The sequence below is a fragment of the Bufo bufo genome, chromosome 2, assembly GCF_905171765.1.
Source record: "Bufo bufo chromosome 2, aBufBuf1.1, whole genome shotgun sequence".
NCBI classification, from domain to species: domain Eukaryota; kingdom Metazoa; phylum Chordata; class Amphibia; order Anura; family Bufonidae; genus Bufo; species Bufo bufo.
This window is the reverse complement of record NC_053390.1, coordinates 414045981-414067367: the sequence shown is the minus strand read 5'-3', so window position 1 is coordinate 414067367 and position 21387 is coordinate 414045981. Positions and strand designations below refer to the sequence as shown.

At 44.3% G+C, this 21387-nt stretch overlaps 1 protein-coding gene across 1 annotated transcript in view; it reads left to right on the top strand.

The window, feature by feature from the left end:
- Positions 1-21387, top strand: part of CORO2A (coronin 2A) — a 232443-nt gene that overhangs the window by 159151 nt on the left and 51905 nt on the right. The window contains exons 3-4 of the mRNA XM_040417297.1: positions 6610-6726; positions 20529-20678. Of these exons, the coding sequence (XP_040273231.1) occupies positions 6610-6726; positions 20529-20678 (267 nt within the window). The remainder of the gene's footprint in view (positions 1-6609; positions 6727-20528; positions 20679-21387) is intronic.

Below are 21387 nucleotides of genomic sequence, written 5' to 3'. Positions count from 1 at the left end.
GGCTCTCTGACCCAAAGTTCGGACGAGGAGGTTGAGGTCCCTGGCAGCACCAGGCGTACCCGGCCCCGTGTCGCTAGACCACAGGTTACGCAGGATCCGTTTCAAGAGCAGCAGAGTGGGGCTGTCGCTGCCGGATCACGTGGTGAGGCATACACCAGCAGCGCAGCCCTTCCTGGACCTAGTACCAGCACTGCCGTACAACATGGTGAAGTAGCGAGCACCAGAAGGGCAGTTGAAGCTGGTACGGTGGCACGTGCACTAGTTACCCCGTCGCAGCCACCGCACAGACAGGCCCGTAGAGCCCCTAGAATCCCTGAGGTGCTGGCAAATCCTGATTGGCAGTCACCAACTTCAGCCGCACCAGTAGTTCCCCCTTTCACCGCCCAGTCTGGAGTTCGGGTTGAGACGGCTCAGATCAGTACGGCCCTGGGATTTTTTGAGCTGTTCTTGACTGCGGAGCTCTTGGACTTAGTCGTGGCAGAGACCAACCAATATGCCGCACAATTTATAACCGCAAACCCGGGAAGCTTTTATGCCCAGCCTTTCCGGTGGAAACCAGTCCAAGTTTCCGAACTTAAAATTTTTCTGGGCCTTCTCCTCAACATGGGCCTGACAAAAAGGCATGAATTGCGGTCATATTGGTCAACGCACCCAATTCATCACATGCCCATGTTCTCTGCTGCTATGTCCAGGACACGATTTGAGGCCATCCTGCGTTTCCTGCACTTTAGCGACAACACCACCTCCCGTCCCAGAGGCCACCCAGCTTTTGACCGGCTCCACAAAATTCGGCCCCTCATAGACCATTTCAACCAGAAATTTGCAGATTTGTATACCCCTGAGCAAAACATCTGCGTAGACGAGTCCCTAATACATTTTACCGGGCGCCTTGGCTTCAAACAATACATCCCAAGCAAGCGTGCCCGGTATGGGGTCAAATTGTATAAGCTCTGTGAAAGGGCCACAGGCTATACCCACAAATTTCTGATCTATGAGGGAAAAGATCAGACCCTGGAGCCGGTCGGTTGCCCTGACTACCTGGGGAGCAGTGGGAAGACAGTCTGGGACTTGGTGTCACCCTTATTCGGCAAGGGGTACCATCTTTATGTGGACAATTTTTACACAAGTGTGGCCCTCTTTAGGCATTTGTTACGGATTTGCGCCTGTGGCACCGCGCGAACTAGTCGCGTGGGCTTCCCCCAACGGCTTGTAACCACCCGTCTTGCAAGGGGGGAGAGGGCTGCCTTGTGTAACGAAGAACTGCTCGCGGTGAAATGGAGAGACAAGCGTGACGTTTACATGCTCTCCTCCATTCACGCAGACACGACAATACAAATTCAAAGGGCAACCCGTGTCATTGAAAAGCCCCTCTCAGTCCACGACTATAATGCGCTCATGGGAGGGGTGGACTTCAATGACCAGATGTTGGCTCCCTATTTAGTTTCCCGCAGAACCAGACGCTGGTATAAGAAGGTGTCTGTATATTTAATTCAATTGGCGTTCTACAATAGTTTTGTTCTCTACAGTAAGGCTGGGAGAACACGATCCTTCCTCAAATTCCAGGAAGAGATCATAGAGAACCTCCTTTACCCAGGAGGTTCCGTGGCCCCATCCACCAGTGTAGTTAGCCGTCTACACGAGCGACATTTCCCCAGTGTCGTTGCTGGTACCTCAACCCAACCGCCACCCCGAAAAAAATGTCGTGTCTGTAGCAGGAGTGGAATAAGGCGTGACACCCGCTATTTCTGTCCTGACTGTCCGGACCACCCTGCCCTATGCTTAGGAGAGTGTTTCCGGAAGTACCACACACAGGTACACCTAGCATAGGGATCACATCTCACCAGGACAGGCACACAGGGCTATTAGGGCCCTTTCTCTCACAGCTGCTGCAAACCTCTCCTTTCACCTGGGATAAAGTGCATAACGTACTTCGCCACATCTTTGGGCGATTTGCGCTTTGCACATTGTCCCATGGGGAAGGAGAGGTTTGTTCTATAAAGGTAAAAAAAAAAAAAAAAAAAAAAAAAAAATTACCGGTAAGTAAAAAAGTTAAAAAAGTTTTAAAAAGTTAATATGTTCTGTTCTAAAGTTAATAAAGTTATTGCTTTGCGGCCTGGTTTTTTCTTTTTTGTTTTGTTTTTTTTACCTTCCAGGTGGACCATCCGATCGACCAGCTGCAGCACTGATGTGCATTCGGACAGAAGCATTGCGCTGCTGTCAGATTACACGCAAGTCGGTGTATGTGGCGCTGCAAGACGAGATTTCTCCTCTGCAGTAAAAGATATGTTTTTCCGAGGCATATGAGCTGAGGAGGTGGCGGTGTTCATATACTTTGGCAAACACTTTGTATATATAAAAAAAAAATCCCGGCAATGATTTATTCATCCACATCGATTGATGTGAATGGAGAAATCTGGTTTGCCAGGGCATACGAGCTGAAGTGGGTATGGATGTTGGGCGGAGCTCCTATGTCCTGGCAGACGCCTTTCCCCTCCTTTTTCTTTTTTTGGCAGAGATTTTTTCATCCACATTGATCGATGCGAATGAAGAAATCTGTGCCGTTCATTTTTTTCTTTCAGCCCAGAGGCTGAACGGAAAAAAAAAATCTCATTACCCGTATGCTCAATATAAGGAGAATAGCAGAAACTCCTAATGCTGGCCATACATGTAATGATTGCGGAGACCCTCAAATGCCAGGGCCGTACAAACACCCCACAAATAACACCATTTTGGAAAGAAGACACCCCCAGGTATTCCGTGAGGGGCATATTGAGTCCATGAAAGATTGAAATTTTTGTCCCAAGTTAGCGGAAAGGGAGACTTTGTGAGAACAAAATCAAAAAAATCAATTTCCGCTAACTTGTGCCCAAAAATTTTTTTTTCAATAAACTCACCATGCCCCTCATTGAATACCTTGGGGTGTCTTCTTTCCAAAATGGGGTCACATGTGGGGTATTTATACTGCCCTGGCATTTTAGGGGCCCCAAAGCGTAAGAAGAATGCTGGTATCCAAATGTCTAAAAATGCCCTCCTAAAAGGAATTTGGGCCCCTTTGCCCACCTAGGCTGCAAAAAAGTGTCACACATCTGGTATCTCCGTACTCAGGAGAAGTTGAGGAATGTGTTTTGGGGTGTCTTTTTACATATACCCATGCTGGGTGAGAGAAATATCTTGGTCAAATGCAAACTTTGTATAACAAAAATGGGAAAAGTTGTCTTTGCCAAGATATTTCTCTCACCCAGCATGGGTATATGTAAAATGACACCCCAAAACACATTCCCCACCTTCTCCTGAGTACGGAGATACCAGATGTGTGACACTTTTTTGCAGCCTAGGTGGGCAAAGGGGCCCACATTCCAAAGAGCACCTTTCGGATTTCACAGGTCATTTACCTACTTACCACACATTAGGGCCCCTGTAAAATGCCAGGGCAGTATAACTACCCCACAAGTGACCCCATTTTGGAAATAAGACACCCCAAGGTATTCCGTGAGGGGCATGGCAAGTTCCTAGAATTTTTAATTTTTAGTCACAAGTTAGTGGAAAATGATGATTTTTTTTTTTTTTTTTTTTTTTCATACAAAGTCTCATATTCCACTAACTTGTGACAAAAAATAAAAACTTCCATGAACTCACTATGCCCATCAGCGAATACCTTGGGGTCTCTTCTTTCCAAAATGGGGTCACTTGTGGGGTAGTTATACTGCCCTGGCATTCTAGGGGCCCAAATGTGTGGTAAGGAGTTTGAAATCAAATTCTGTAAAAAATGACCTGTGAAATCCGAAAGGTGCTCTTTGGAATATGGGCCCCTTTGCCCACCTAGGCTGCAAAAAAGTGTCACACATCTGGTATCTCCGTACTCAGGAGAAGGTGGGGAATGTGTTTTGGGGTGTCATTTTATATATACCCATGCTGGGTGAGAGAAATATCTTGGCAAAAGACAACTTTTCCCATTTTTTTATACAAAGTTGGCATTTGACCAAGATATTTATCTCACCCAGCATGGGTATATGTAAAAAGACACCCCAAAACACATTCCTCAACTTCTCCTGAGTACGGAGATACCAGATGTGTGACACTTTTTTGCAGCCTAGGTGGGCAAAGGGGCCCATATTCCAAAGAGCACCTTTCGGATTTCACAGGTCATTTTTTACGGAATTTGATTTCAAACTCCTTACCACACATTTGGGCCCCTAGAATGCCAGGGCAGTATAACTACCCCACAAGTGACCCCATTTTGGAAAGAAGAGACCCCAAGGTATTCGCTGATGGGCATAGTGAGTTCATAGAACTTTTTATTTTTTGTCACAAGTTAGTGGAATATGAGGCTTTGTAAGAAAAAAAAATAATAAAAAAAAAATCATCATTTTCCGCTAACTTGTGACAAAAAATAAAAAGTTCTATGAACTCACTATGCCCATCAGCGAATACCTTAGGGTGTGTACTTTCCGAAATGGGGTCATTTGTGGGGTGTTTGTACTGTCTGGGCATTGTAGAACCTCAGGAAACACGACAGGTGCTCAGAAAGTCAGAGCTGCTTCAAAAAGCGGAAATTCACATTTTTGTACCATAGTTTGTAAACGCTATAACTTTTACCCAAACCATTTTTTTTTTACCCAAACATTTTTTTTTTATCAAAGACATGTAGAACAATAAATTTAGAGCAAAATTTATATATGGATCTCGTTTTTTTTGCAAAATTGTACAACTGAAAGTGAAAAATGTCATTTTTTTGCAAAAAAAATCGTTAAATTTCGATTAATAACAAAAAAAGTAAAAATGTCAGCAGCAATGAAATACCACCAAATGAAAGCTCTATTAGTGAGAAGAAAAGGAGGTAAAATTCATTTGGGTGGTAAGTTGCATGACCGAGCAATAAACGGTGAAAGTAGTGTAGGTCAGAAGTGTAAAAAGTGGCCTGGTCTTTCAGGGTGTTTAAGCACTGGGGGCTGAGGTGGTTAAGAAGGTTATCCCAAAAATTGAAAACTGTATTTTTGGGTCATACATACACAAATTTTGTCTGGCAGTATGCAGTATATTTTTTTTTTTTAGCTGTTTTTGCCTTATTTTTTTGTAGTGTTTGCAAACTGTGTGTTTGACCACTAGTGTTTTTTTAATTTTTTTTATGGTGTGTTCCCCCTATGCAGAATGTGATGTGAAAACACCTGGAAAAAATGCCAAAAGCTACAGCATGCTACATTTTTGGAAAGAAGCGAGAAAGATAAAAACACCACCTAATGGGAAAAAAATTGCAATAGTACTTATGTGTTCAGCGTTTGATATTTCATGTAAACCTCCAACTAACTAACATCTGGAGCTGGTGTTTTTACTGCAAAAAAACAGATGCTAAAAAGTCTCCTTACGCACCTGAGTTTTGGCTCTGGTGTTCTTTGTGTTTTAAAAAAAAATGCTAGAATAAGTGCAACTGTTATGGGCAAATCAGACCGTTTTCATCAATGAGGCACGGCATGTCTTATCTTTATTGTTTTCTTCATGGTGTTTTATCCCATAGAGAAGGTTTGGAAAAACTCCAATAAAAAAAGCAAAGGCAAAAAAAAAAAATACTCCATCTAATTAACAGAAACCCCAGTAGTCAAAAATGGCTGCTTTTTGTATATCCCATAGACCTTCACCTAACTTTTTACTGCAAAAAACACTCCAAAAGGCACCTGTGAAAAAGTGCAGGAAAGCACTAGTAAAAACGACATGTTAAAGTACGCTTGTATACCTGCATATCTGAATGACTTGCTTGCCTTTCTGCGGGTGAGCAGTAGCTCATCAAGCACCCGCATTTTCCAGGATGCATTGCAATTATCTCTCAATTACCTTCCTCCCTGCATAGAAAATAGTCCCTCACATACGGCCGTAGAGTAGTTCCACACAATTTCCTTCTCTACTGTCTAGACAGTGGTGTAACTACCGGGGAAGCAGGGGAAGCGACTGCTCGGGCTGACAGGGGGCCCGGCCCCCGGCCCCCGACAGCGTGTCCTGTCTATCCCTGCAGAGATGACAGGCTGAGGCACACACTCTAAGCTACGAGACCCTTGTATTTAAATCTCGTTTAACATGTCTTTCAGAAAAGTTTCTCCTGGGATTCGAACTCTCGACCTTTCACATCAGAAGCAAGGCATTTACCCACACAGCTATGTGGGACAAGATGCATTTTTTTAAATGTCGCCACTTAATTTACCATGTCTTGTATCAGAAAGCAGGAAAAAAATTATTTGTGGGTTAAAAAAAAATAAAACAAAAAACACACAATTCCGCCAAGGTTTTTGAGGTTTTGACATCACGGCGTTCACAAAAAATGACGTCTTTATTCTGCGGCTCAATACGATACAAAAATTGTATTGTTTTTATTTGGTTTAATTACTTAAAAAAATTATTTTTCTATATTTCGGTCTGTGTAACGATCAGTAGTTTTCTTGGGGGGGGAGGGGGTCCCATACAAAAATTTGCTGTGGGGCCCAGTCACTTCTAGTTACGCCCCTGTGTCTAGATATAGTTATATATTTCTATTCTGTTTGGAAGTAGGGATGAATGAAATACTTGGACTGTACTGTCATATAATGTCAATGTAAGTTACTTATAAAGTGTTTTGTTTTTCAGTCAGGAAAGCTTGATCCTCATTATCCTAAGGTTTCTGGGCACAGAGGAAATGTGTTGGACATCAAGTGGAACCCCTTTGACGACTACGTCATTGCTTCCTGCTCTGAAGATGCTTCTGTAAGTTCATAAATTATAATTTGACTAGATTTTGTTATAAGACCTCTCTCAAGATGCTAAAATGCAGTTACTGTACCTATTCTTATAAGTTCTAAACTATAGTACATTTACTAAACCCTTTGGTAGCAACTGATGATCTGCGACTCCTATACTATGTTGCTTTTTCTAGAGAAAAGTATTTTTTCCTGCTCCCCACTGAAATATTTTACTGTAAATCTGGAAGTTGTTTCATTGTAGACGGTAGCGTGCAACTACAATACATAAGTTCTGTATCATAGGAGTATCACCATGAAATGTTTGCAGTTGTGATCCCCTTAATAATAATTGTTGTATTTTTATTTACATTTTTTTTATTTTTTTAGTCTGAACGACCGCTGTTACATACCAGTCACACCCTGAAATCAACCACATTGACGTGCAGGTCCTGTGTGCAATGACTGTACAAAATGTAGATTGACATCTTATGACTATGGTTTAGATTTGTCCATGACTATAGTCTCCAGGAAAAACTGTAATAAAAAAATCCTTCATCAATGACACAACCTACTGAGAAGGTGGACAGTTGTCCTTTGCTTTTCTGACTTAGATTATGAGTGGAGTGGTAAAGAAAAACAGGAGGAAGTAAAAAGTTCACACCAGAATGGGGGAGAAATGCAGGTGACTATGGTCATGAAATGGAAGTTCATGTTTACAACCATGATTGCTTCACTTTCAGAAAGCCTTGCGCTCCATTTAGATTAATGTAAAACAGTCTCTAGAGCTTACATAGTAGCGAGCAAAAACAGTTCTATGGGAGAAATCCATTGTGGCTGCACAGAAATCGAACCATGTTCATATCGGCACCATCAGAGCAATCCAACAGTATGGCCAGGATTGGCAACTGTGTATTTTTATTTTTTTTAACAACTTATCCCAAAATCACGGACAGCTAACCTTTTTTACGGACTAATTGGAAAACCATAATGAGCGTTAAAGATTATAAGTAGTGTGCGGCAAGCATGCTCGGCCGAACACCATTTTGACCGCGTGTGCTCGAGCGTGATGCTAGAGTCTTTTTTACGCATGTTTGTTGGCTGTAACGCAGCCAATAAACATGCGGGGAAGTACTGGCACTCACTGTAATGCTGTAGCCATGTTGGTTTAGTGGCATTACAGTGATTGGCTGGCCGGAACGCGTCATCGGGTGCTATATAGCACCCGATGACACGTGGTTCGGTTCAGTCTTAGTCAGGGCGAGCCGCAGCAGAATGGACAGATAGTGTAGGGACAGGAAGTGGTTTGTTTTAGACTGGTGAAAGGTGTTAGAGACCCAAAAGTCCTTTTAAGGACTATTGTTTTGTTTTATCTGGCTGCAATATATATTATTAGCCCAACCTGTGCTAAATTGCGTGCAATTGTTTGGCCGCCAGTGACGCAACCTCTGCTACATCTGTTGTGTTACATTTGCCCATCCTAAATAGCTGTGACATTCAGTGCAATTGTTTCGCCGCTGCAGATAGCGACACTACCTGCGCTACATCTCCTGTATAACGTTTGTGCATCCTAAATATCTGTGGCTTTCAGTGTAATTTTTTTGCACATACACTTACAAAACCTGTGCTACTGTACGTGTGACATACTTGCAAGCATATATACCATTTAATGTGCTCAAGGCGAGCAGTAAGGGATGGGGAAGTGGCCGAGCTGCTGATGGAGCACAAGAAAGACACTCATTCACGATACCTAGCTTCATGCCCAGTTTGCAGGGCGGCGCAGGACACCACTCTCGAAGTTACACCACTGAGACCTGGTGGTCGGTTGGATTGCAGCAGATAATGCTTCCAGTCGGTTAAGCACCACCCTGTCTTCCACAAAGTCCAGTCTCAGTAGCCAAGATTCTTGTTAACAGAATCTTCACCCTGATCCTCCTTCCTCCCACCATGGAGAGTCTTTGCAAACAAGTGATCCCACACTCAGATATTCCGAGGAGCTCTTTTCATCGCCATTCCATGATTTGCCCGCTTGAAGAGGGACATGAGGAGATCTTGTGCACTGATTCCCAAACTCTTGAGCATCCACAGTCAGAAACGGCAATTAGTGTTTCACGAGATGGATGATGATGATGAGACACAGTTGCCAATAAGTCAACGGCAATTAGTGTCTCAAGAGGTTGAGGATGAGACACAGTTGTAAATAAGTGAGGTTCTTGTTATGTCAACAAGTCAGGAGGATGACCAGAGTGAGGCGGTGGACCATGAAATCACTGACCCAACCTGGGAAGGTGGCAAGCCTAGCAAGGACAGCAGTACAGAGGGGGAGGGATCCGCAGCACCGCAACAGACTGGAAGAGGCAGTGAGGTGGCAAAAGGGAGAAGGCGGGCCACACCAAACAGGCCCGCAACTGTTCCCCGGGGCACCTCATTGCGGCAATCTCCCTTGAGAAGGGGTAGGTGTTCCGCAGACTGGCGCTTTTTTTAGGAAAGTGCAGACGATAAAAGAATTGTCATTTGCAACCTGTGCTGTACCAAAATGAGCAGGGGCATGAACACTAGCAACCTCACCACCACCAGCATGATCCGCCACATGGCATTAAAGCACCCTAATAGGTGGGCCGAACGCCTGGGTCCACAATCGGTGTCTGCGGGTCACACCACTGCCTCCTCTTCCCCTGTTACGTGCTGGCCAATCCCCTATCCAAGATGCAGGCCCGGATGCCTCCCACCCTGCACCTGGACTTTCGCAAGCACCACCATCTACCACATCCACTAAGGTGTCCCAGCGCAGCGTACAGATGTCCATACCCCAGGCCTTTGAACAAAAGCGCAAATACCCAGCCACCCACAGGCCATAGCACTAAATGCGCAACTTTCCAAATTGCTGGCCCTGGAAATGTTGCCATTTAGGCTTGTGGACACTGAGGCTTTCCGCAGCCTGATGGCGGCGGCCGTCCCTCGTTACTCAGCCTGACACCAGCATGTGTCCCATAACCTCACCCGTGCCCTGACCAACGCAGTTATTGGGAAGGTCCACTTAACGACTGATACATGGACAAGTACTTTTGACCATTTCAAATAGAATATGGGGATGCCGCGCACCTCTGCTTTGTCTGGGAATTAAAGGGGATAATGATAGGTGGTATTTCTTTATTCCCATACTCATCTCCCTCCATTTCTTTTTTGTCCCTGTTACTATCCCCCATTGGACTTTGCAGATCCTCCTCGCGATTATTGCTAAGAAAATAAGGTAAAACAGCCCATTAGGCTTGACCCCTAAACAGTACCCCCATATTATAACACATAGTAGGTAAAGCAGAGGTGCGCGGCATCCCCATATTCTATTTGAAGTTGTTTTCTGTGTGTGACTACAGCGGAGGTACAGCGCTGTCAGGGACATTGCTGCACTATTGTTACTAATTAGCGCCGATGGTCTGTGGCATTGCCACTTTGTAAATAGCATTACTTTTGACCATTGACGCTACATTTCCATGATGGCACACTGGGTGAACATTGTGAAGGCCCAGAGCGAGTCGTACCCTGGGATGGCAGGTGCTACCGACGCCAAGGATTGCGGGCCTTACTTCCATCAGGATTTCCGCCACCACCTACAATAGTTGCTGCAAGTGGTTGTTGCAAATACAGTGAAGGAGTTTAACTGCCTCAGGACGCCGTACGCAGGATTGCGTCCTGGCGGCGGCCCTGCTCTTCTGGGTGGACGCATATACGCGTCCTCTCGCGAGACGCGAGATTTCCTGTGAACGCGCGCACACATGCGCGCGTTCACAGGATCGGAAGGTAAGCGAGTGGATCTCCAGCCTGCCAGCGGCGATCGTTCGCTGGCAGGCTGGAGATGCGATTTTTTTTTAACCCCTAACAGGTATATTAGACGCTGTTTTGATAACAGCGTCTAATATACCTGCTACCTGGTCCTCTGGTGGTCCCTTTTTTTGGATCGACCACCAGAGGACACAGGCAGCCCAGTAATAAGTAGCACCAAGCACCACACTACACTACACCCCCCCTGTCACTTATTAACCCCTTATTAACCCCTGATCACCCCATATAGACTCCCTGATCACCCCCCTGTCATTGATCACCCCCCTGTCATTGATCACCCCCCTGTGGGCTGCATTCAGATGTCCGTATGTTTTTTACGGATCCACGGATACATGGATCGGATCCGCAAAACACATACAGACGTCTGAATGGAGCCTTACAGGGGGGTGATCAATGACGGGGTGATCACCCCATATAGACTCCCTGATCACCCCCCTGTCATTGATCACCCTCCTGTCATTGATCACCCTCCTGTAAGGCTGCATTCAGATGTCCGTATGTTTTTTACGGATGCATGGATCGGATCCGCAAAACACATAGACGTCTGAATGGAGCCTTACAGGGGGGTGATCAATGACGGGGTGATCACCCCATATAGACTCCCTGATCACCCCCCTGTCATTGATCACCCTCCTGTCATTGATCACCCTCCTGTAAGGCTGCATTCAGATGTCCGTATGTTTTTTACGGATACATGGATCGGATCCGCAAAACACATAGACGTCTGAATGGAGCCTTACAGGGGGGTGATCAATGACAGGGGGGTGATCACCCCATATAGACTCCCTGATCACCCCCCCTGTCATTGATCACCCCCCTGTCATTGATCACCCCCCCTGTAAGGCTCCATTCAAACATTTTTTTGGCCCAAGTTAGCGGAAATTGTATTTTTTTTTTTCTTACAAAGTCTCATTTTCCACTAACTTGTGTCAAAAAATTAAATCTCACATGAACTCACCATACCCCTCACGGAATCCAAATGCGTAAAAATTTTTAGACATTTATATTCCAGACTTCTTCTCACGCTTTAGGGCCCCTAGAATGCCAGGGCAGTATAAATACCCCACATGTGACCCCATTTCGGAAAGAAGACACCCCAAGGTATTCCGTGAGGGGCATATTGAGTCCATGAAAGATTGAAATTTTTGTCCCAAGTTAGCGGAAAGGGAGACTTTGTGAGAAAAAAAAAATCAATTTCCGCTAACTTGTGCCAAAAAAAAATAATTTCTATGAACTCGCCATGCCCCTCATTGAATACCTTGGGGTGTCTTCTTTCCAAAATGGGGTCACATGTGGGGTATTTATACTGCCCTGGCATTTTAGGGGCCCTAAAGCGTGAGAAGAAGTCTGGGATCCAAATGTCTAAAAATGCCCTCATAAAAGGAATGTGGGCCCCTTTGCGCATCTAGGCTGCAAAAAAGTGTCACAGATCTGGTATCGCCGTACTCAGAAGAAGTTGGGCAATGTGTTTTAGGGTGTCATTTTACATATACCCATGCTGGGTGAGAGAAATATCTTGGCAAAAGACAACTTTTCCCATTTTTTTTTTTTTTATACAAAGTTGGCATTTGACCGAGATATTTATCTCACCCAGCATGGGTATATGTAAAATGACACCACAAAACACATTGCCCAACTTCTCCTGAGTACGGTGATACCAGATGTGTGACACTTTTTTGCACCCTAGGTGGGCAAAGGGGCCCACATTCCAAAGAGCACCTTTCGGATTTCACCGGCCATTTTTTACAGATTTTGATTTCAAACTACTTCTCACGCATTCGGGCCCCTAAAATGCCAGGGCAGTATAACTACCCCACAAGTGACCCTATTTTGGAAAGAAGACACCCCCAGGTATTTCGTGATGGGCATAGTGAGTTCATGGAAGTTTTTATTTTTTGTCACAAGTTAGTGGAATTTGAGACTTTGTAAGAAAAAAATTAATAAATCATCATTTTCCGCTAACTTGTGACAAAAAATAAAAAATTCTAAGAACTCGCCATGCCCCTCACGGAATACCTTGGGGTGTCTTCTTTCCAAAATGGGGTCACTTGTGGGGTAGCTATACTGCCCTGGCATTCTAGGGGCCCTAATGTGTGGTAAGTAGTTTGAAATCAAAATCTGTAAAAAATTACCTGTGAAATCCTAAAGGTGCTCTTTGGAATGTGGGCCCCTTTGCCCACCTAGGCTGCAAAAAAGTGTCACACATGTGGTATCGCCGTACTCAGGAGAAGTTGGGGAATGTGTTTTGGGGTGTCATTTTACATATACCCATGCTGGGTGAGATAAATATCTTGGTCAAATGCCAACTTTGTATAAAAAAATGGGAAAAGTTGTCTTTTGCCAAGATATTTCTCTCACCCAGCATGGGTATATGTAAAATGACACCCCAAAACACATTGCCCAACTTCTCCTGAGTACGGCAATACCAGATGTGTGACACTTTTTTGCAGCCTAGGTGGGCAAAGGGGCCCACATTCCAAAGAGCACCTTTCGGATTTCACAGGCCATTTTTTTTTACAGATTTTGATTTCAAACTACTTCGCACGCATTTGGGCCCCTAAAATGTCAGGGCAGTATAACTACCCCACAAGTGACCCCATTTTGGAAAGAAGACACCCCAAGGTATTTCGTGATGGGCATAGTGAATTCATGGAAGTTTTTATTTTTTGGCACAAGTTAGTGGAATATGAGACTTTGTAAGAAATAAAATCATCATTTTCTGCTAACTTGTGACAAAAAATAAAAAGTTCTATGAACTCACTATGCCCATCAGCGAATACCTTAGGGTGTCTACTTTCCGAAATGAGGTCATTTGTGGGGTGTTTGTACTGTCTGGCCATTGTAGAACCTCAGAAAGTCCAGAGCCGCTTCAAAAAGCGGAAATTCACATTTTTGTACCATAGTTTGTAAACGCTATAACTTTTACCCAAACCATTTTTTTTTTTTACCCAAACATATTTTTTTTATCAAAGACATGTAGAACAATAAATTTAGAGAAAAATTTATATATGGATGTCGTTTTTTTTGCAAAATTTTACAACTGAAAGTGAAAAATTTAATTTTTTTGCAAAAAAATCGTTAAATTTCGATTAATAACAAAAAAAGTTAAAATGTCAGCAGCAATGAAATACCACCAAATGAAAGCTCTATTAGTGAGAAGAAAAGGAGGTAAAATTCATTTGGGTGGTAAGTTGCATGACCGAGCAATAAACGTTGAAAGTAGTGTAGGTCAGAAGTGTAAAAAGTGGCCTGGTCATTAAGGGTGTTTAAGGTAGGGGGGCTGAAGTGGTTAAGCATGCATGGGATAGGCATAAGGCCATCCTTTATATAAGATAGGGCCAAGGGCTATTCATAGTATTCAGTATATTGGGCAGACTAGATGGGCTAAATGGTTCTTATCTGCCAACACATTCTATGTTTCTATGTAACCATCCCACTTCTGTGTCTACTGAAACGCTCGCTGCTCACAATGAAGGTGGGCGCTTTGCATGTGGAAGAGGTGGAAATGGGGGAAGACTACACAGGGTGATAGTCTTCTCAGCGCGAACTGGATGATGATGAGGAGGATGAGACGGTTGTCTCCGCTACAGAGGGTAGTACCCATAGCAGGTTTATTCCATCTGTTCAGCGTGGATGGGTCGAAGAAGAGGATGAGGAGATTTAGAGTCATCCTCCTGATGAGGACAGCAAAGTCTTGTCTGTTTGGACTCGGGTACACATGGCTGACTTTGTTATGCTGCCTTTCCCGTGACCCTCGTTTTATACGCATTTTGGCCAACACCAATTACTGGTTGTTCACCCTTCTCGACCCCGGCTACAAAGAGAACTTCTAATCTCTCATTCCTGTGGTGGAGAGGACTAGCAAAATAGTGCAATACCAGAAGGTCCTTGTGGGAAAATTGCTCCAAAAATTTCCAGCTGACAACTCTGGCGGCAGAGTACACAGTTCCTTGGCCAACCGAGGAGGGGAGACGAGGGGAACACAAAGAAGTTCCAACAGAGGCAAGTCAACACTCTCCAAGGCCTGGGACAGTTTCATGACACCCTGCCAGCACCCTCACCCTGATGTGCAGCCTAGTGTCACAAGGAGGGAAAAGTTTTGGAAGATGGTGGAGTACGTAGCAGACCGTGTCAGCATCCTCGGTGATCCTTCTGTGCCTTACAACTATTGAGTGTCCAAGCTGGACACGTGGCACAAACTGGTGCTCTACGCCTTGGAGGTGCTGGCCTGCCCTGCCGCCAATGTTTTGTTAGAGCGGGTATTTAGTGCTGCTGGGGGCATAATAACTGATAAGCGCATCCGCCTGTCAACTGAAAATGCTGACAGGTTGACTCTTTAAGGGTCTAGTCACACAACCGTAGTGTATTGCGGATCTGCAATACACCCGGCCGGCACCCCCATAGAACTGCCTATTCTTGTCCGCAATTGCGGGCAAGAATACAACATGTTCTATTTTTTTCGGGAGCCGCAGACCGGAATATTGGGGCCACGCTCCGTAAATGCGGACAGCACACTGTGTGCTGTCCTCATCTCTTCCGGCCCCATAGAGAATCAATGGGTCCGGATTCGCGGAACAGATCCGGACTCATTCTACGGACATGTAAATGGACCCTAAATGTGGCTTTTATGGTGTATTGAATACACTGTACTCCCATGCACCCCTTCCACCACAAAAAAGGGTATATGGTTCAATCCTCCTCCTCCTCCTCCTCCTCCTCCTCCTCCGTCGGTTCTAGGTGAAATGGGGCCCTGGGGCAAAAAACAATAAGGGGGCCCCCCCCACCCAAGGGGGCCCCCCCCACCCATAACACTTGATGACTTTTACAGAAGAAACTGTATATTGTGTGGCACAGTGTATGCTATATGTGTATAACATAAACATATTTCACATGAAAACTTAGTTACTTGGCTTCCCCCTTGGGGATCTCGGGCACCACTTCAACACTTTGGCCGCTGGGCTCGGCGGAGCTGATGTTGTGTTTTATCCTAATGAGAAAGATTTCATAATAAGGATTTGGAGAATGGGCAGAGGGATAGCAGAGCAGGGAGAGGCTGGTGCTGCTACTAGGGGGTCATACCATGGGGGAGTAATAAATCCCACCATAATGCCCCCCAGTAGAAATAATTCTCCTTATAATGTGCAAAAAATACCCCCCTTGTAATGCCCCCAGTTCAGCTAATGTCCCCATAGTGCCCCCATAATGTGCAAGTATAAAATACCCCTATATAGTGCCCCCAGTAAATGCCCCCAGAGTGGTCCTCTCCCCCAGTAAATGTCCCCATAGTGCCCCCATAATGTACCAGTATAAAATGCCCCATATATAGTGCCCCAGTAGATGCCCTCAGTGTCCCCCATAATTTGTAAGTATAAAATACCCCTTCTCAGTGCCCCCGTAGATGACCCCATAGTACTCCTCTCCCCCCTTCCCCATAGTACCCACCATAATATGTTCCAGTATAAAATGCCCCTATACAGAGCCCCCATATAAAATAACCGTTCTTTGTGGCCTCAGTAGATGCCCCTAAAGTGCCCCCAATAATGTGCCAGTAATAAGTGACCCCACAATGGAAGCGCTCATTTCCGTGTGACTGTCCGCTGCTGCCCCCACGAAAATATAGTTAGTTGCGGGACAGCATGGGGGGCCCCTAAGGATTCGGGGCAATTGCCCCCCTTGCCTTAATGGAAACGCCAGCCCTGTTTTCCTATGAACCAGACGCCCTCCCCTCTTCAGAGCAGGGTGTGCCTGATTTAATGCTCTGGTTCTCCCATTGACTATCATTGTGCTTGGGTGTTCTGTAGAGCACCCGAGCATCCCAAAGTGTTCTACTCAAGCACCCGAGCACTAATACATTTCTGTAGCTTAATATACTGATAAGAGCTCATCACCAACATTTACGGTGCACTGCAAAATCATGAAAATTACCACCAAAATAATCTAGTCAAGTATCGCCAGCCTCAAAAAATTACGGACACAAGAAAAAAGTTGGCTATTTTTATGGACTGTCCAGAAATTTCTGGACAGTTGGCGACCCTGACCCAGGCCTCTCTCTAGTAGTTCTTGTGCAGTAGAAACTGTGGAATATTATAACTCTCTGACAGCGTCTCTTTATCATTGCACTCACCCTGTCGTCCACACAAGAACTGCTGGCAAGAATTTGATTGACAAGTGGCTGTTGGAAAACATCCCATTCCTGCTTTGATACATTTTGCTTTCTCCTCAACCATTCTGGTTTTGGGGTCAGATTTTGAAGTAAGCCAAATTGATTCATGGATCCATCCTGCCTTTTGTCAGTGGATCTGGGGAGAGAGCACGGTTTTCTTTCTACATTTTAATACTCATTAAAACGGTTATCCAGTTAGCTTTCTTCCAAGAACAGCTCCACACCGGTCTATAGGTTGTATGCAGTATTGCAGTTCAGCCACATTTAACTCACCAGACACAATCCTTGGACAGGTGTGGAGCTGTTTTTGGAGAAAGAAGCTGCTACAGATTTATTTTTTTAATATATATTTTCTTTTAAATCCTGGAAAATCTCTTTGCCGCAGTATCCCAATGTTCCAGTAACTACTTTTAGGACAAAAATTACCTATTAGGTTCCATAAGCTCAAAAATATGTTTAGTGTATTTCAGTGTCATATGTAATCACCAGACCTTAATCCAAAAGAACATGTGTTTGGACAGAAGATTTGTGGAATACAAAATATGAAGGAAATATGTGAAGGTATCATGTCAACTTGGAAGAAAATCTCTAAGGAAAGGAGTTGTCTCCTGCTTTGGCCTAGAAAGGTGTTCCTAGCAACCACTCACTCCAGTTTTGAAATGTGTGTGTGTGGTTACCTATGTTAATGAGCTTGACTCTAGATTTATTTAAAATAGTCATAATCCCACTCCAGTAGGAGGGTGGAGTAGGTTTTCTAGACAAAAGTGTTAGGATTAAGTATGCGACAAATTTATCAAACATGTGATGTTTTATAAACGTGGCATAAAGTATTCCAACGCAGACTTCAAATATTCCCCTCAAGATAAATATCCCCTTGAGTATATAAGCAATGGCAATATCTGATGACTGACCATCCAATTACCCCAAGTTTTGAACCCATCAGGTGTTCCCCTTAGGCCTCTTTCACACGGGCGTCATGTTTTTTGCCCGGATAAGATGCGGGTGCGTTGCGGGAAAATGCACGATTTTTCTGCACGAGTGCAAAACAATGTAATGCGTTTTGCACGCGCGTGAGAAAAATCTGCATGTTTGGTACCCAAACCCGAACTTCTTCACAGAGGTTCGGGTTTGGGTTAGGTGTTCTGTAGATTGGGTTAGGTGTTCTGTGCATAGTACAGGGGTTAAAAAAAGGAAAAAATCATTTAACCCCCCTTAATCCACTTGTTCGCGCAGCCCGGCTTCTCTTCTGTCTGCTCTCTTTAGGACCTGGGTAAAGGACCTGTGGTGACATCACTGCGCTCATCACATGGTCCATCACATGATCTTTTACCATGTTGATGGATCATGTGACGGGCCATGTGATGAGCGCAGTGACGCAAGACTGAAGAAAGAAGATTAAGTGGATTAAGGTGAGTTAAATTATTATTTTTTTTTAACCCCTCCAGCCCTATTGTACTATGCATTCTGTATTCAGAATGCTATTATTTTGCCTTATAACCATGTTATAAGGGGAAATAATGATGATCGGGTCTCCATCCCGATCGTCTCCTAGCAACCGTGCGTGAAAATCGCACCGCATCCGCACTTGCTTGCGGATGGTTGCGATTTTCACGCAGCCCTATTCACTTCTATGGGGCCTGCGTTGCGTGAAAAATGCACAAAATAGAGCATGCTGCGATTTTCACGCAACGCACAAGTGATCCGTGAAAATCACCGCTCATGTGTACAGCCCCATAGAAATGAATGGGTCCGGATTCAGTGCGGATGCAATGCGTTCAACTCATGCATTGCACCCACGCGGAAAACTCGCCTGTGTGAAAGGGGCCTTAGGCTTTGAATGAATAAGGCTACTTTCACACTGGTGTTCGGTGCGGATCCGTCTTGTATCTGCACAGACGGATCCGCACCGATAATGCAAACGCTTGTATCCGTTCATAACGATTCCGTTTGCATTATTCAAAAAAGGATCTGTTTTGACTTACATAGAAAGTCAATGGGGGACAGTTCCGTTTTCAATTGCACCATATTGTGTCAGTGAAAACGGATCCGTCCCCATTGACTTACATTGTAAGTCAGGACGGATCCGCTTGGCTCCGTATCATCAGGCGGACACCAAAACGCTGCAAGCTGCGTTTTAGTGACTGCCACAAAAACGCAACGGAGACCAAACGCAGCCAAATTGATGCATTCTGAATGGATCCTTATCCGTTTTGGGCCGCTTGTGAGAGCCCTGAAACGGATCTTGCAAGCGGACCCAGAAACGCCAGTGTGAAAGTAGCCTAACATATACAAATGATACCCAAATTAGTTTATTTTAGTTTTCTCTTTTTTTTTGTTTTGTTTTTGTTATTGCTAATAAAATACCAGTATTTCTTCTACCAGCTCTCACTAATACAATGGAGTGTCTTCCTAGCACTTACATTTCAATTATTACAATTGGAAGATTTTTTTTTCATAATATTATTGTGTTAATGCACAAAAAAAATCTGAAAAAAAAAATAGAAAACAAAGTTATTCTTTACTATTGAATGTATTAATTATATGTTTGGCAATTTATATAAATGGCAGTCCTCAGAACTGCGTGTTTGATCCTAGCATGATTGATAGTTATAATTTTATACATTTCTGCTAGTAATGGTTTAGGGAATTATGGAATGGTACTTAAAGGGGTTGTCTGGGTTCAAAGCTGAACCGGACATACCCCCATTTTCACCCAGGCAGACCCCTCATATGAGCATCGGAGCATTTCAAAAGCTTTTTATGGAGATCCGGTGGCTTCCCCGGCAACACTGCTAGGTGGAAGCCTCTGCCTAGCAGTCTGAAAATATAAATAAACTAGCCCTGCACGATCCAGCACTTTTAAGAAAGTGATGGTATATTGCTAGGACGATGTTAGTCTGGCTTCTGGAACCCCCATTCACCCTGAATAGTAAGGGGGCACTGTTTTAGCACTGCCTCACCTTGAATGTATTCCTCTGCACAGTGGCTGGCCAGACACCTACTAAGAAGGGAAATTGAGTACAAGTGAAAGGGGGGGGAATCATTGCACTAACCAGCCCAGGCCATTATACTGCAAACAGAACTGTGAAATTCCAGTGCCTGTTTCCACCACCAGGAGCTTCTGCAAATTGCTGATTCATATTAATGATCGGTCATCAAGAACTCATTGTTAAGTGTAACACAGTAGTTTGTGGACTCTGTCACTAAACAGATTTGGCTTAGGACTACTCCTAAGGGCATTATCTAAGTGGCCCCAGTGGTCTGTACCCTTTCACCGTTATACATGGATCTGGCCTCCGCTGCAGGGGATCCACCAGGCTGCTACTTCTTGGAGTAATCTCCATTCAGTGACCGCTGACCCAGGCTGATCAAAAGACACTGGTGCGTGTCACCAAAGGGGACAGGCAGAAAGAATTGGTCAGTGAGAAAGCAGAGTAAGCAAAGTTCATTCACACCGGTAAACAGGCCAAAGGTTGGGCAGGCAGCACAGGGTCAGTGGTATAAGCAAGCAAAGGTCAGGGCAGGTGGACCAGGTACAATATAGTAAATGGGCAGGAGTCAGACACAGACAATCAAACAGCAACTAACACCTTCACAGAGACTAGCAAGCGAGGCAATCTTTTTGCTCAGGCACCCTTCCACATAGAAGGTGGCCTAAATACCATGAAAAGGCTAGCCAATGGCTGAGGGCAGATCAGGATGTGTGTGTGCTAGCCCTGTCAGTGGCAGAGACGACTGCAGAACGGTTATGAATAATTTTGTGTTTACTATTTTGTGGCTGGTTTGGTAATATTTTATTTTTTCTCAAACCTTTCTTACACAAACAGGTCAAAATTTGGGATATTCCAAAGCCTTTTGTAGCCAAAAATATAACCAACGCACGAAAAGAACTCGTGGGTCATTCCAGGAGAGTTGGTCTTATAGAGTGGCATCCCACAGCTAGTAATATCATAGTAAGCACTGCCTACGATTACAAGGTAAGGCACTTGGATGAGGATTTTTGAAGATATTTAGTCCAATTTGCAGATAGATAAATTAACGGTATGACAAATCATGCCCAGATTAAAGATTTGTTGACAATGGTTTAGAGAGGACCTGACAGTTCTGTGAAATGTCTGTTTTACGAAGTGATTTTCTTCTTTGTGAAACTACAGTTCTGGGCATTTTTTCTAAGAACCTTTTGCTGTTTCTCTAGAATTGGTCTCCAGACTCCTAGCTGCTTTTTATATGGTGAATGTAATGTGTTCTATATGGTCTGAAGAAAGTGTCCATATGTCACGGAAATGCATTGCCTTTTTACAATAAAGAGACTCTCACTGTAATCAGCCGAGAGAAATTATTCTTCCTCCTATGGAAAGAATTACTGCCAGCGTCCATTCTGGGAATCCCTCTCCTCCAGCTGAGTTTGGAGACCAACCTTGGATCTACGGTACACGTTTGACCCTCTGGACAAGGACCAGACAATATCCCTAGATGGTGTGCGACAGAATGCTGGTCCCACCATATAGAGTTGTGCCTATTTAGCATGTGCATGTCCATTCACCTGGGTGCAAAGTTGGATGTATCACTTCTGCTAGCTACATACTGCACTAGTAAGTGTCCCCATTGTCTTATTATTTTTTGTGCTGTTTCTCTGCTATCTGAGCTGACGGAATTTAGTTTTATTTACCTTCACAGGGAAGCAAA